We start from the raw sequence: 14,058 nt of genomic DNA on the forward strand, positions 1-14,058 counted from the left end.
GCCATGGTCAGTTCTGGAAGGAATTCATTTCCTTCTACTACTGCTACATGTAGTGGGTGAAAGCATGCGACAAACAACCAGTCAGTTGTAGAAAAACTAATAATACCGCCATTAACCGTTCTGCAGTAATACTCAATGGCAATATAGAATCTAAAACTCGAAATATTTATAGCGAGCATTAACTCATATATCCTATCGCGAGCTTGCTTGGGTTTCGAAGTAACTTACACCAATCTTAGCTAGCTCGTAGGACTGAGACTGAACTTAAACAGTTTGTATTTGTTCCAACTTCCCACTATCTACGATAAACAGCCTGGGATAAACGATGCTAAGTAGCACACGATATCTATAAGCAACGAACGACGAGTAAACGATGAAATCGTAACCTGGCGCTGTTCCTCCTGACAAGTTCGGCCACCTTGATAGAAATCGTCGGTGGAATTATTCTAAGACTAGTAAAATATGGCCATGGACTATCGATATTGCCAATGACGTTATTCGGCCAAATTAAGAGATTGGCTAGTTTAGGCATCTTTCTCCCTGCAAACGTCCTTTTTTGATCCAAACTAGAAATACTGCGTTTGATGTTACAAACCACCGCAGCAATTGTGCGTAGTCTGAACTTCAATCGTAGCGAATAGCCTTCCTCTAAGTTAACAAACGTCAGGAAACGACACTCTAATTATAGCCCAAGGATATATTCTCCGGCGCCAGGACATGAAGTCGGAACTTAAGTTGACTGATCTTCGTTAGGCCGTACGAAATTCACTTTATGTAAGTTCAACTTTATTAAGCAACACTTGTTGCGGGCGACCGCGCTTCCCTCGTAGTCTCTTGCTACGCGCCTGGTTAGGCGTGAACGGAAGATGGACAATTGAAAGTCTGCGACTGTTATTACAACAATAACACAAAACTATCCTTGGGACCTCGATGCACGAACACCATATCAATTATGCTTTGAACACTGTATTGAAATTTACAATATTTAAAAAAGCGGTAGTACTGTTAACCTTCTTATTTTAAACGTATCGTTTATTTCTAGGAATATTTGGTAAGAAACTTAAAAAATTTGAAAATTTTTGAAAGTTACAACAATTTGATTTAGATCGTCATCGGGAAAAAGCAAGAAGACTTGAACCGAGCAAGTCAGCTTCTTCGTTCTTAGTTTGACATTCTAGAACATTGGTTCAAGTGTTTGTTTTTGAATCGAGGGGCAGTCAAAATGGTGACGGTTTTTATTCAAGTGGCACGCAATAGCAGACTTTTCGATGCTGAGATCATCCAACTATCCTACCAGCAATGCTATGCTATCCTATCCTATTATGTCCATAATAAAATTGCTGAAAATATACAGCAGCTTCGAAACGGTACTAAAGCAGTTACTTCAATTGTCAGTCGATGCTTTCTGAAGCATCAACGTTGAATGTTCCACGGCAAAAAACGAGAGCTTCGATTCCCGTTTCCTATTAAAAGGCCAGCCCATATATGGTCAGTGAGACATTTACACTCATATCTCTAGGACATAAAAGTAATCGACAATGATTTCAGCATCCTAAGGACAATTAGCGAAGAATCGTTATCAGGCTTCGTACGTCGCCGGTCCTATTGTTTGTTCGAAATTGACCCGATAGTGGTTAGCATGACGTATTGAATTTGAAATTTCGGCACCGCTCGCTAGTGCTCGGTATTTACAATACGCTGCTGGCGCCGTCACATAGATTAAGTCGTGGAGTTGAAATTTTTCGTTAATAAGCACAGTCTGGTTCTGGGAGTCGACATACACCAGAAATTCGATGCTATTTATATATTTATTTTGCGATGCTGCAACGATAACTTGAACTTCCCTAGCGACACAGGAAGCCAGAGAGCCAATTATCCCCTCAAAGTCATAAACTTGGACGGGGGGAAAATGGAAAATAATGAAACAAACTCCCAACTTTTAGGATTCCGCGTATCACTAATTGACCTTCACGTCACGTTTCCTAATGTAAAAATAGGCACATTTCTAGAAATAAACTTGTGCCTGATTTATATAACATACAATATTATTCGCAGTTTTCATTGCCATCGCGTCTAAAAACATGTTGATGTTTTTTTCCTAAGCACTCGCCGACTGGATGATTGTTCACGTCAACAGAAAACGAGTACGGCTAGCAGCCATTACATCGATAACCAAATGCACGATAACGTTCTGTTTTTGGTTGGTAAAAAAAGGGGGCTAGGAAGTGGGCTTCCTCATTACGATCTATTTACTAAATTTCGTGCCATCAGCGATCCCCTGTCATAATCAAAATTAGAACGATACCGCCCTAGCTAACCAGTACCGTAACAGTGCTTTCATAAGAAATATATACACGACGTTTAATATATTGTAAAAGCAACGTAGCTTAGCTTATGCTATTTATTACTTTAGCTGCGTAATGAGTTGTAAAGCCGAGTTGAAAGCCAAAAAAAAAATATGTAATTGAGTCGAACCTCCCGCCTCCGCCACTTTAAATGACTAAACAACGAAAGTAGAAGTTCGGACAAAAATTTTTCCCATTGCCTACCATTAGCGGACTCAGGGGACTTTCACGTCTCTTCGTGGAGCCAAATTGCTGACTTGACTTGATTAAAATTTACAGTCGCTACAAGAGCTCGTCTACAGCATGGAATCTGTCTTTTCGACATCAAGTCTCATGTTTTTCGCGTTGAGTACGACGATATGGTTGACGTACGCCCTTCTTGCTTTAGGCGCAGTACGCCTTCGGGGTGGGGGTTCAGGACAAAATCGAGCGCAACATCTTCGGATGCTTTATTTCACTAGTGCCCTTGCCATTCAGGCTGCGCTTTTCGCGCCGTCACCATTGCTAGCCCGGTTGCGAGCCGGAGCTAACCACAGCGCAAGTTCTGCAAATAATTCAGTCCGTGAACGGCAGGATCTATTTGTACTCGCTTTACAGTGGACTCCCGGAGTGTGCTACCGTGGAGTAGATTTCAGAAATCGCCGCTGTCATAATTGTTTACGGAACAACTGGACGATTCACGGGTTGTGGGGTATGATGAGCTTTTGCGGCGAATACGAAACGTTCTCGAAATTATCACTTAACGTTAAATTGATGCAAGCATTGTGGCCATCTTGTGGGAGACCCGATGAAGAATTTTGGGAATACGAATGGAGAAAGCATGGCACGTGCTTCAGGGAGATCAGTGGCGTTAATTCGATGACAAAATACTTCAACAAAACGTTGTACTTAACTGAGCGCGCTAATATTTTAAATATATTGGCTGAACAAGACATTCGGCCGTCTTCGACGTACACGGTTTCGGTGGAAGCTATCGAAAAAGCTCTACAAAAGATTCATGGCGCTTCCGCAACGGTCAACTGCGATAATCCGCGGTATGGTAAATCGCTTCTGACCGAAATTCATATTTGTTTTGATGGCAGCTTTCGACCTAGCAACTGCAGACCGGTCCGTCAGCGGTGCAGAAGTCAAGTATTTTATGAGGAATTCCCTAGATCAACAGATTATTATGAGTAAGCTTAAAATTGATTTGTTAGTGACGATGAAATACTTCTGAATGAATTTCACATAAGATTTTTGTTAAGTAATTTTCAAAATACCCCTGACTTGCGGGACCATCGAATAAATAGCAGCTCAGTAATGACTTGCCGAATACAGGATCGTTGGTGTTATTGCGTGACAATAGCGTTCGATGCTGATAGAATTACCACGTCTTGTTGGTATATACAACCTGAATCCTTTATGACAGGCATAAAGCAGCACGTCATATGGTAGAAAAATGGTGAGTATGTACGATCATCACGTTAGAGCTGCTATAGACTTCGTGCACTACGAAGTCAAGAACCTAAAGAGATACTGTGCATGTTCTTTCATAAGTTGCAACTAAATTTAAAGTCGAAACACAAATGAAAAAAGGCACAATGTGAAAGGGAATCTAATTCATCTATCACATCCTGACTTTATAGGACAACCTTATATAGCAGGTTCGTTCTTAACGTGCGTTCCCAATCGGCGGACCCTTCCGGCAGTCACCGCATGCATCATCCGTAAGCTAAAATGCATCACAACCCACCAAAACTACCAATCTCTCCTGTCAGGGATACTGCCATACTCAACCAAAGCGAACAGCAACGGCAGCTACCCTGAGGCGGCAGAGACAATATCGTTCTTTTGCTAGACGAAATAAAGGCGATGAAGGAAAATGCTAGGCCTGCGAAAACATTTCTTGATCGGTTGTCATATTGCTAACGGTAGAAAGTGATGTCAAAAGTGAAAAGAAAAGTGGCAACGAAGGCCTAGAAGCTAGATAGATAGACAGACAGACAGGCGAGTGGATAGACAAAGCCACTGTTCTTAGTGACGTTTATCCATCAACGCCCACTTGGGAACATCGTCGTTGTCGTTGCTGGTGCTGCTGCCGCTGCCGCCGCCGCCGCCGCCGCTGATCTACGAATGGTCTTCGGGTGTACGGTATTGCCCGGATAGGGGCATAGGACAACAACGCATCGCAACCACCTTGTCTGTATTAAGCCTATGCCCTTTTCTGTTTTGCTGTCTCCTGCTGCTGTCGGTAAGGGATACCATCCACACCCCCAAAATCCTTAGCTTTTTGGTGGCAATCGTGCCGGTTTCTCTGCGTCACATCATAACCCCCTAAGGAGCCGGCGACATCGTAGGGGATGCAGCGGGAATGGACAAAGAAAAAGGCAGTATCGCGGCTAGTAGGCGTAACATCGTTGGACGGTTATTGCCAAGCGTCACCTCCTGTATCTGCCATCAGAATTGCGATTGCGTATGAGTGCGTCAGGTGGGCATTACTCGATGGGTACAAAGGCTGGGTCTGGACTATAAACCCGCTTCTCGCCATATAGAGTCAGACACTGTAACGCTGTGCACAATCAGAAACGAATGCAATGCTTAAGCAATGTTATTGGCTTGGCCGCTTGTTTTCCCGTAGGGCTTGTGGTAGTGCGTATCTGCTCCTATCGACAGTTCGTCTTGTACATCAGAGAATTCTGAAGGTTCCATTGAACTTCCCTTCAGCTGCAATACAATCGACGGCCGACTTGTTTTACAGCTTTTGAGGCATTTTAGCCATGGCGAGAATCTATTTGTTGACCGTCTCTGTTTTCGTATCGTAATGGGGCGTTCTGATATCCGTGGCATAAATGCAATGCTTTTTTTATTTGTCAGGACCTCTCATAAAATAGTTCCATGTGTCGTTTACATGCCATCGCCTCTCGTTTCATTTGACAGACAGCTTGTCTAACCATAACTCAATGTCAGCTTTGTAACATGTACATATACCATCTTTGATGGCAGTGAAGGGGTGATTTGCTTTGAATTGGAGAAGCTACCCGGAAGCCAAGCAGGACGTCGGCAAGCTGTTTTTGAAATTATTTTTGCTTCTATATTTTGCTGTACCTGAGTTTTTATAAGAAAGCAATCCAATACCCTTGATCGCAATTGCACTTTGTAAAATATGTCAGTGATTTGATTTGTAAAATATGTCAGTGATTGAACGCTTAGTGGCTTAGGAAACCGGTTAGTGAATAGAAGCCAACATCGCTGCTTTTCGTACCGATGTATATACATGCGGACGTATTTGATGCAAGCCAACTACTTGCCGCATAGTTATACACACATACGTTTATGGGCGTTTCCTATATGCTTTTTTATACCTTTTCTTATACTATTATCGTTCCACGCTGACACATACTGATATAATCGCATAATACGGCTGGCCTGATATCGCTGTACCTTCCGCTCTGTCCATGTTCGCTCGCCTAACGTCAGGCGATCGTAATCCGTCATGAATGATCCGCGAGCGTTCAAGCCGGCCGGCAGAGATGGTGGATGTTAAAATAAAAAACAAGGTAAAACCTAATCAACACCTTTTCTATACCGATATAGGAAGCCATGTAGATCATTTAATATAATACTAGTACTGTAACAGATCCTGCGCTACTTACATGTGCTTTTAAAAATGTTCTTCTTGGACGACACCGTGCACACTTATACTTTTTGTTGTTACGTGAGTTAACGAACTCACTAGGCAAGTAACTGGATAAGGATAATTAAAGTAACTCTCGTAAGTTTGACTCGTATGTTTACTACGAACTTTTTTAGGATAGTGAAGTTAACAGAAGACGGGCTTCATTATTGTTATAAACTACTTATTAGGGAGAATACAGTATCAAACGATCGTAAATGCAAAAGCGAAGTACTGACTGATTTTAAGCACGTGAGTTTAAGTTGAACTCGCAAAGGATTAAATAAGTTATTACATAGGTGGAGCAAATACTAATTTTAAGACGCTAGTAGCACACGAATTAGCTTTTTTACACTAGTCAAGCTCCACGGCTTAGCAAACTTTCATGAAGCAGATGAAGAATAATTAAAAATTGTATGGGATCTCCAGCTAAAACCCAGGAGTAATTGTAGTCTCACGATCATGACTACGGTGCTTTACTCATCCTTCAACCGGGATTAGGCGGCTTTTTCGATCATGTGTTTTGTGGATCTTGACGTGTATTTCCGCCTATACGTATAGATGAGAAAGCCCGAGAGATATTTCCGTTTGGACCATCCTCCTATTCAGTTCGAAATGTAGTTAAATCGAACTGAGCAAGCGTAGAGGATTTTGTTGAAATACTTTTATACGATCTCTAGTATTGCTTACTGACTAGATAACTCGGACTTCTGGAGTTTCTTTTGTGACTATTGGCCCATTGGCTTACGCGAGCGCTTACAGCCCCAAAGAAAACACACTAGGATTCTTGAAGCCATCAGCACCCTTTTGCTAAGAAGTGTTACTTGGTTAGAAGCCTTCCAGAAGACTTTGGCGACTGTTAGCCTTGTCCTATTCAAGGTGCTTGTAGAGTTGAAGGGGATGTTGGCCCGCCGGAACGGTATATGGGTCAACCTTCAGCGCGCATAAGCGAAGGCCGCCGTAGCATTTAGCCTACAAGGCAAAGGAACATGTGGCTGAGCCGTTAAAGTCAATGCAGCAGGCATCTTTTTCGTCGAGCGACGCAGCCAATGCATAGTTTTTTTTTCTGATATCAATCTCTTGTAGGCCGCTGGCGACCGCGAACTTTCAAGACCAGCGAAAGGTCCTACCTTTGATTTTTTTAGCCTAGTCCATCTCTGCCATCCACGGTTCTCTTACACGCCTTAACGAATTTGGACCATTCGATCTTGACAAAGGCCCTACCACAAGTTGGCCTATCTTGAAGGGCGAAGGAAGAAAGAAGCGCCATCGGAACGAAAGTTTAACCATGTAGTTGAAGGCAGTAACGACTATAAGAAGTGAATGGGAAGCTTATAACCTTTTGGTTGCGGTGTAGGGTGTAAAAGATACGAGTCGATGTTTCCTTAGACGGTTATAGGCTCCGGTGGACTGACTGACACGAAGTAAATTCGGCCCAATTAAACAAAACTGAGCTATTTGATAAGCCTCACATCTAAGTAAATATCCCAACAACAAATCCGTCTAAACAGCTCTCAAGTTCAATTTAACCCACGCATTTACTAGGAGATGCAAGCCGTAAGTCGACAAGGTGGTTGTTTTTAGCAAAAAAATCCACTTGCAAACATTATTCAAATTAAAAACCTGTTTTTAGTTTTAATAAGTGAGTAACTCTAAAACATCAAAAAAAGGCGTCCAGAAAGAACACAGTTGATCGAGGAGCATAATTCATGGAGGCATGACCTTGACATTTTAGCTTTAGGATCGTTTGAATTGTTGGAAAAGACTGGAATAGCTTCTATTGTGGCTCGTCTTTACTTTAGAGGCATAAGTATGCAATTAATACTTTGAAAAAAATATTAAAGCTAAACCATTTTTTTAAGTAGACCCTAATTTTTTGGGATCTGAGTCCGTCCGCGGAAATGCCTAAAAGCTAAAAAAAAATAGAATTCACCTCTTTATTGATAGGCCGTGGGGAACCTGACTATCAAATTATAACATGTATAAAACAAATATATATATATATATAACATTGTTATAACAAATTATAACAGGACGCTAAGCAAATATTATCTTGAGAAAGAAGTATATCGTAGCAAGCAGAGGGTGTTAACGAAAATTACGCGTAAGCTTGGAACCGTACAAAAAGCTGCATGAGTTCTGGATCGCCAACGAGGGTAAACCACTATTCGTTGTTTTGTTTTTCTATTAGATCATCCTTTTTCACCCATGCCCCGTCAGGTGGCCACAAAAGAAAGAGGCAATATGTGTTCACCAGATGGGTTAAAATGTACTTATCACTATAGTTGGCAAGAACCCGCGCTAGGGGAAACAAAAAAATTATACTGGTATATTCTTCTGTTGCCGAAGTAAGCTAACTACAATTCGTTCGAGAAAATATCAATTGAACGCATCTATGTCGTTGGCTCATATGACCCCACAAGGTAAAGTTATATGGGCCAAAGATGAAGCTATATAGGCCACCAATGACTTCGTATGAAGAAGTCAGTTATCTAAGGCAGTTGAAACAAAAACTCTTTTCTTTTTAAGAAGGGCTGTGATTATAGCTAGAAAAAGCGGTGCTTTATAGTTATTCGTTTCTAAGTTAGGAAGGTAGAAGGCTATAGTTCCTCTAGCATACACCTACTTGAAGTTCTGTTACGCAGTGTCGAACCAGCTTTTGAATGGCCAAAATACTGGCACATCCACGGACCGTATGCAGCTTGAGAAGAGGGGAGGAATAGTTAAAATTTGCCCACCGCCTCCAAAATCAATTTGATCGAAGTCAAACCTGTATAACCATTGTTCTTATACATGATTCTGACATAAATAACTACCTATGGTAAATTCTGATCTATAAGCGTGATTATCTATTACGTACATGTATTGACAATGTTGCCTTATTGAACAGGACATCATACCAATAAAGTCGCTAAAATTTATTTTGAAATCAATCAAATCGTCCACGAAACAACCATGTCGTTGATAAAAGCGCCACGTGAGTATAAAAATATGATGCCGTACTCCAACTTGACTCTTGCTGCGCTCTGAGGTTATTGAGTTCCCTTTATAAGATCAACATCAACGGCAATCGAATTGACTTATGCCCAAAATGCAGACGCGTATCTGGCCCCATTTTACCTTTACTTCAGTGTGATCATGTATTATAACTCCATGTAATAACCTCTAAAAACGTATTTTACCTCCAATTGGCCTTTAAAGATATAGTCTTCAGACAAAAGTAATAGAAATACTAGATTTTTTTCTTTTCATCACACAAGAGAAGTTCAACGAAACATATTTAGCTGTTCTGCGTAGCCTCACCATTTAAAATCTAGGTAAAGAAGAAGTATTGTTGACCTGTTACTGAAGTACTGCTGACCATTTATTCAAATGGTTCGACAGTATTAAAATCTTAACTTAATATTCCTTTCAGCAATATACATAGCTGTACAAACAATAAGGCGACAAGTAGCTATTTTATCTTGCATCATATTTGTACTAATGTGCACTACATTGATTTAACCATTATACAATACTATTAGAAATACGCTCGGTCGCGTTACCGGCTTTCTAATATATTAATATATTTTTCGTGATAAAGTCATTGATCACTGTTAGCTGAGTTTTTCGAAATGTGTCAGCCCTATAGCCGGATGGTGCCACTTCGCTATGGCAGCGAGGATTCAGCCTTTTGGACAACTTCAGGAGTCAATCGTCGTAGCAGCGCCGTTACGACAATCTCTTTTCCCGGGGGCAGACTTTGCCTATTCAAGCTGTCTCTCTATCTCCAGTTGCCACTCTGCTACAGCCCACATCCAATGGGCTTTCCGTGCAGTACGGCCCGCCAGTCGAATTCTGTGCAAATAACGTTTCTCCTATTCTCACTTTCAAACGTATATAACGAAAGCGCCATGTTAGGCAGACTGCAGCCTTCAGCTGCCAAACACGCTGATCTTTTTTTGTGACCGTCCAGGTCATGCGGTTGATCAGACCGTTGCATCTTGAACACCCGGTAACTGTCAAAATGTGCCCTGTATGGCCTTGTTTTAGATAGTCTAACACCTCTAACGAAGTGGAACCAATCACATTACTTTTAGCGATTGCGTTAAGGCTCCCAAAGTTTCTACAGCGCTAACTAGTATGAGCCGAAAACAGCAAATGGAGTGAGTAGTCGATTCCAAAAACATAGTCCTACTGCTTAGTACTCTTAAAAAAAACCCATGGACTGCAACTAGCTTCTACAAGGGCCACTTCCGGGCGCTGAGGGAAGCGTATTGCTTATCTGCTGACATGTCTAGCATTAGGCCATCTACCTCGCATGCGATCCAAATCACCTCCCGATATATAAGCGCTCCTTTACGCGTTGTAAGGTCTTCTGGAGGTCGATACACGGTGCTGCTTTTCCCAGCTGACATAGAATGATGACTTCTTTCACGTGAACTAAAGGAACACGCAGCAGTGCTCCTTTCATATCGACCCCGTAGGCAAAGCCATATTTAAGTACGTACGTTGGAACATGAGCTCCAGCTTTCAACCTCGAGATTATCTTGCAGGGTAGACGGTTTTCCTCTTCGCTCTCTACACTTTTTCTGGATCGAAACCGCCGTACTTTACAACTAGCCGTGACAAAGCGCTCAGCATTAGCATCGGTGATGTGTACAGATAACCTTAAAGTTGTATCCGTGTAGAATTAAGGCCTTGGAGTCAATTTGAAGTACAGGTTTGGTTCCATTCTTCAAATAATTTAGTATAATTTTATCAGTGATACTTTGACGTGATTCCTATGCAAATATAACTGGAACCTCTTGATGACTAACTAACGCTCACAGCCGCCATCCGTCACATTCCTTGGACCTCACCTGCAGGCTTGCCAACTCGTTGGCTCCCAGTTTACTCCGCAGGAACGTCATGGGAGTACTGAAATTGGTTGAATAGATTATGACATCCTCGAGGAAGGCAAGACGCACTTCTGGTCCCTGAAGGTTCCGACAATTTTGACCTCGAAGGCTCTGAAATGTCGCGCGTTCATTAACGATACTCCGTAAAGTTTGTTTGGACCGGTAGAGGCCCTCTTGCCGACAGAAGACCTGGTGTGTTTGTAGTCGTTGTTCCAGCTGCCCAAAAAATATAGCCATACTGTTCTGTGCGAAGCGACCATGCTTTTTTTCTGTCTGAGTCTAAGGCAGCCAGCAACAGGGAAGACCCTTTTCGTTGTATCCGAATGGGCCAGTACCGTCAATCGAGAAGGAACACATCACAGACAGCGCTTATAAGGCACGCTATATCTACTCAGTGCGGTGTGGTCTGTTCCTTTAATAAGGTGGTCTTTCAAGTATTCAAACAATACCTAACCTAGGCTCCGTGCACCCGTGTTCACTACACTATACGCGTTCTACGGCCATCGTGCAAACTGTTGAAACTTGACTAGCTCTCAATATAACTGCTGTTGCTGTAAATACAGTCGGGCACATGACACTCCTATACAACAGCCTAGTCAACCCAGAAGCCAATTCAAAGACCACCCTTAACAACGGCTATTATTTGTTACACACGAGGAATTCCAGCGGCAAAATCAATTTGCCGTGAGTAACGCAACCCGACCGCAGCTGATCGGGCGGAAGAACGGGCATACGGATAGCCTCGGTTATATTCTCAGAAAACCGGTGACAAGAGTGCCTGTCTAGGCAGTGTCTTGGTCATCTGACCAATGCCCTTTCCCGCTCCGCACTAACGCGAAACATTGCCGCCCATTTGTTTTTGTTTGTTCTCCGGCCTCTATCCATATTACCATCAGATAACATCAGTAACGGAACGCCGACTGCGCATAACTGAGTGTCTAGGTGTATACTGATGTCGACTACTTATTCTTAAAAATATAATACTACCCATCGCCTATTACGTTCATTCACGCGAAGTATCTGGTTAGATTGTAGTCTAAGTACAGGTGTCTCAAATGTATTGCATTTGGAAGTAATAGAACTTCAACTGATTTTACTAACGGTACGGTGCGCAATATTCACTGAAATATAAGAGGATATATCACAAAAGTTAGATTCAGCATAACCATTCAGGAAGTAGTATGGCATTTTATAAAGCTGATTAATAGTCAGCCAATCCAACAAGCCCCAAATCTGTAACTAGGTGATCTCAAGTTCATCCTTGAAAAATCGCATTTGCGCCCCTAACGACACATGAAAACATGGATCGGCATCGTTGATGAACCAGTGTTTTTGCCAACGAAAGGGGCAAAAAGCGATCCCTTGTTAATATCTGACTATTCAAAAGGTTCCCGCTTCGATAGGAATCGTAAATGGCAAGAAAAGAAAAGTCGTAGCCAACTCCGGATTTGTCACTATGTTCACTATTAAAGGCGTTGTGAAGTGACTTCATTCCAAACACTGTTCGCCGATCCCGTAGACCGGTACTGCCGTTTCATAATTACTACGCGACTTGCTAGGCTTCAGCCCTTACTTTGAACTTTTGGACAGAACTTGTTATGTGCGTGTCTGTGTGACACCTTTTTTGCGTAGCGTTCAAGCGGTACGGCTTACTCGAACAAGCTCACGCGGAAAACGTTTTTTGTAGTCTGTTGTTGTAGTCTGTGAGGTTTGTCGCTTGGCTAAGGGTGCACGCAACGCAACGGGGCCCGTAGCTGTGAGCGCTCAACGGACGTTCATTGACGACGTGTGTACTTCGGAGTAGTTAGGTTCTAGCCTCGATCCTAGTTACAGGTAGGCGAAACTGACAAATCATCATGCTTAGGCGAATACTCAGTCAGCGGAGCGCTACGAACTAACTATCTGTGGTTTACGTGTGAGAAGCTCGTAAGTAAAGAGTTAGGGGTTAGTTTTTGGACTTCGAACCGAAGTCATCCAAAAAGTATTCTATGCTGCTACTATTAAGTCTGGCACTCTCTGACAGACAGTCTGAACTTTCCGAGCCTTTCAGATCGGACTTAGAAATATACAGAGGGCTAGTCGAGGAACGAGCAGACCATTATCACCTCCACATTGTGCCGGGATGTTTCTCTTGAGTAGTCGCTTGCGAGTAGAAACGCGGAGTATGAAGAGCAACGAAGTGCATGAACCGCCGCACGTTTCGGAGTTCGAACAGGGCAAAACAGCATCAGCGGCAGCAACAACAAATGCGGGATCATCTTGCGTACCTATTCTAGTTACTTGTATCCTCTTGTCGTGTACCTTCAATTTCTTGACAAACAATGAGTTTTTACACGTACAACACGAAAGAGAGACGGTAAATAACGAATTGAAAGACGTGCAAATTACGTGAAGAGAATGGGAGAGGTACGGAACTAACTAGGAACGGTTGGGTAAGAGGGTTTGACAGGCGGGTAACGCAGGGCGATAGCAAGTACAGAATGGCGTACAAGAGTAAATGCTAGTTGTGGCTCGGCTTTCTGTATGGGCTGAAAGCCATGTTCGAAACGAATCATCGGGGAAAACCGGTACTGATTCAGATTACAAAGGACCTAGCAGGGAAAGGATTAATTAGGAAGAGAGTTACTCCGCCGTCTATTCACCCAACTGAAGTATTTTTGTCTTCGGTGGTGATCACCACTAGCATTTTCAGAGGAGGGGCAGGTGACTTGTATCTTTACCAAATTAAACATGACAGCGTTTTTACTAGCCAAACATTATACAGTGTTTATTATTGTTTGCGTATCACATTCATTTGTAAACAATTATTTGAAAGATGTTTTATTTATACATGTGCCGAATACTATATTTAAAATACAAGATGTTACTGCTTGCTCATTACGACCGAATTCGGTCAACAAAACCTTACACTTTACAGTAAAGTTTGAAGATAATAATTTTCTTGATTGTTTCCTTTGTGTCTGCTTTCGACAGTACCACATGAAAGATCTTCCTTCGATACCGGCACACAACAATCTAAGCGCTCACAACTTATGATAGAAAACGGTATCACTATGTGAATCAAATACGCATGGTAAATACAGATAGGTAGGCGCCAAAAATGGCTTCTCTTCTACAATCGATCCTTTATGCCGCAATATTTAGTTTAAGCTAAGATAATAATAAAACTTCTTAACATATT

The 14,058-nt window shown here is 42.2% G+C and overlaps 1 protein-coding gene across 1 annotated transcript; it reads left to right on the plus strand.

The window, feature by feature from the left end:
• The first annotated feature begins 2,481 nt into the window (after window positions 1-2,481).
• Window positions 2,482-4,195, plus strand: LOC111272086 (ribonuclease T2). The gene is made up of 2 exons (XM_022853290.2): window positions 2,482-3,517; window positions 3,971-4,195. The coding sequence occupies exons 1-2, from the start codon at window positions 2,649-2,651 to the stop codon at window positions 4,053-4,055; spliced, it is 954 nt and encodes a 317-aa protein (XP_022709025.1). The 5' UTR covers window positions 2,482-2,648; the 3' UTR covers window positions 4,056-4,195.
• Window positions 4,196-14,058: the final 9,863 nt, after the last annotated feature.

Source organism: Varroa jacobsoni, unplaced genomic scaffold (assembly GCF_002532875.2).
Source record: "Varroa jacobsoni isolate VJ856 unplaced genomic scaffold, vjacob_1.0 contig01550, whole genome shotgun sequence".
Taxonomy (NCBI): Eukaryota; Metazoa; Arthropoda; class Arachnida; order Mesostigmata; family Varroidae; genus Varroa; species Varroa jacobsoni.

What these genes read in the sequence shown, in the direction of transcription:
- LOC111272086 (XM_022853290.2), top strand. Translation starts at nt 2,649, where the DNA reads ATGGAATCTGTCTTTTCGACATCAAGTCTCATGTTTTTCGCGTTGAGT. An exon ending in AGATCAACAGATTATTATGA is followed by an intron (nt 3,518 to 3,970) that starts GTAAGCTTAAAA and finishes CTGACTTTATAG; the next exon opens with GACAACCTTATATAGCAGGT.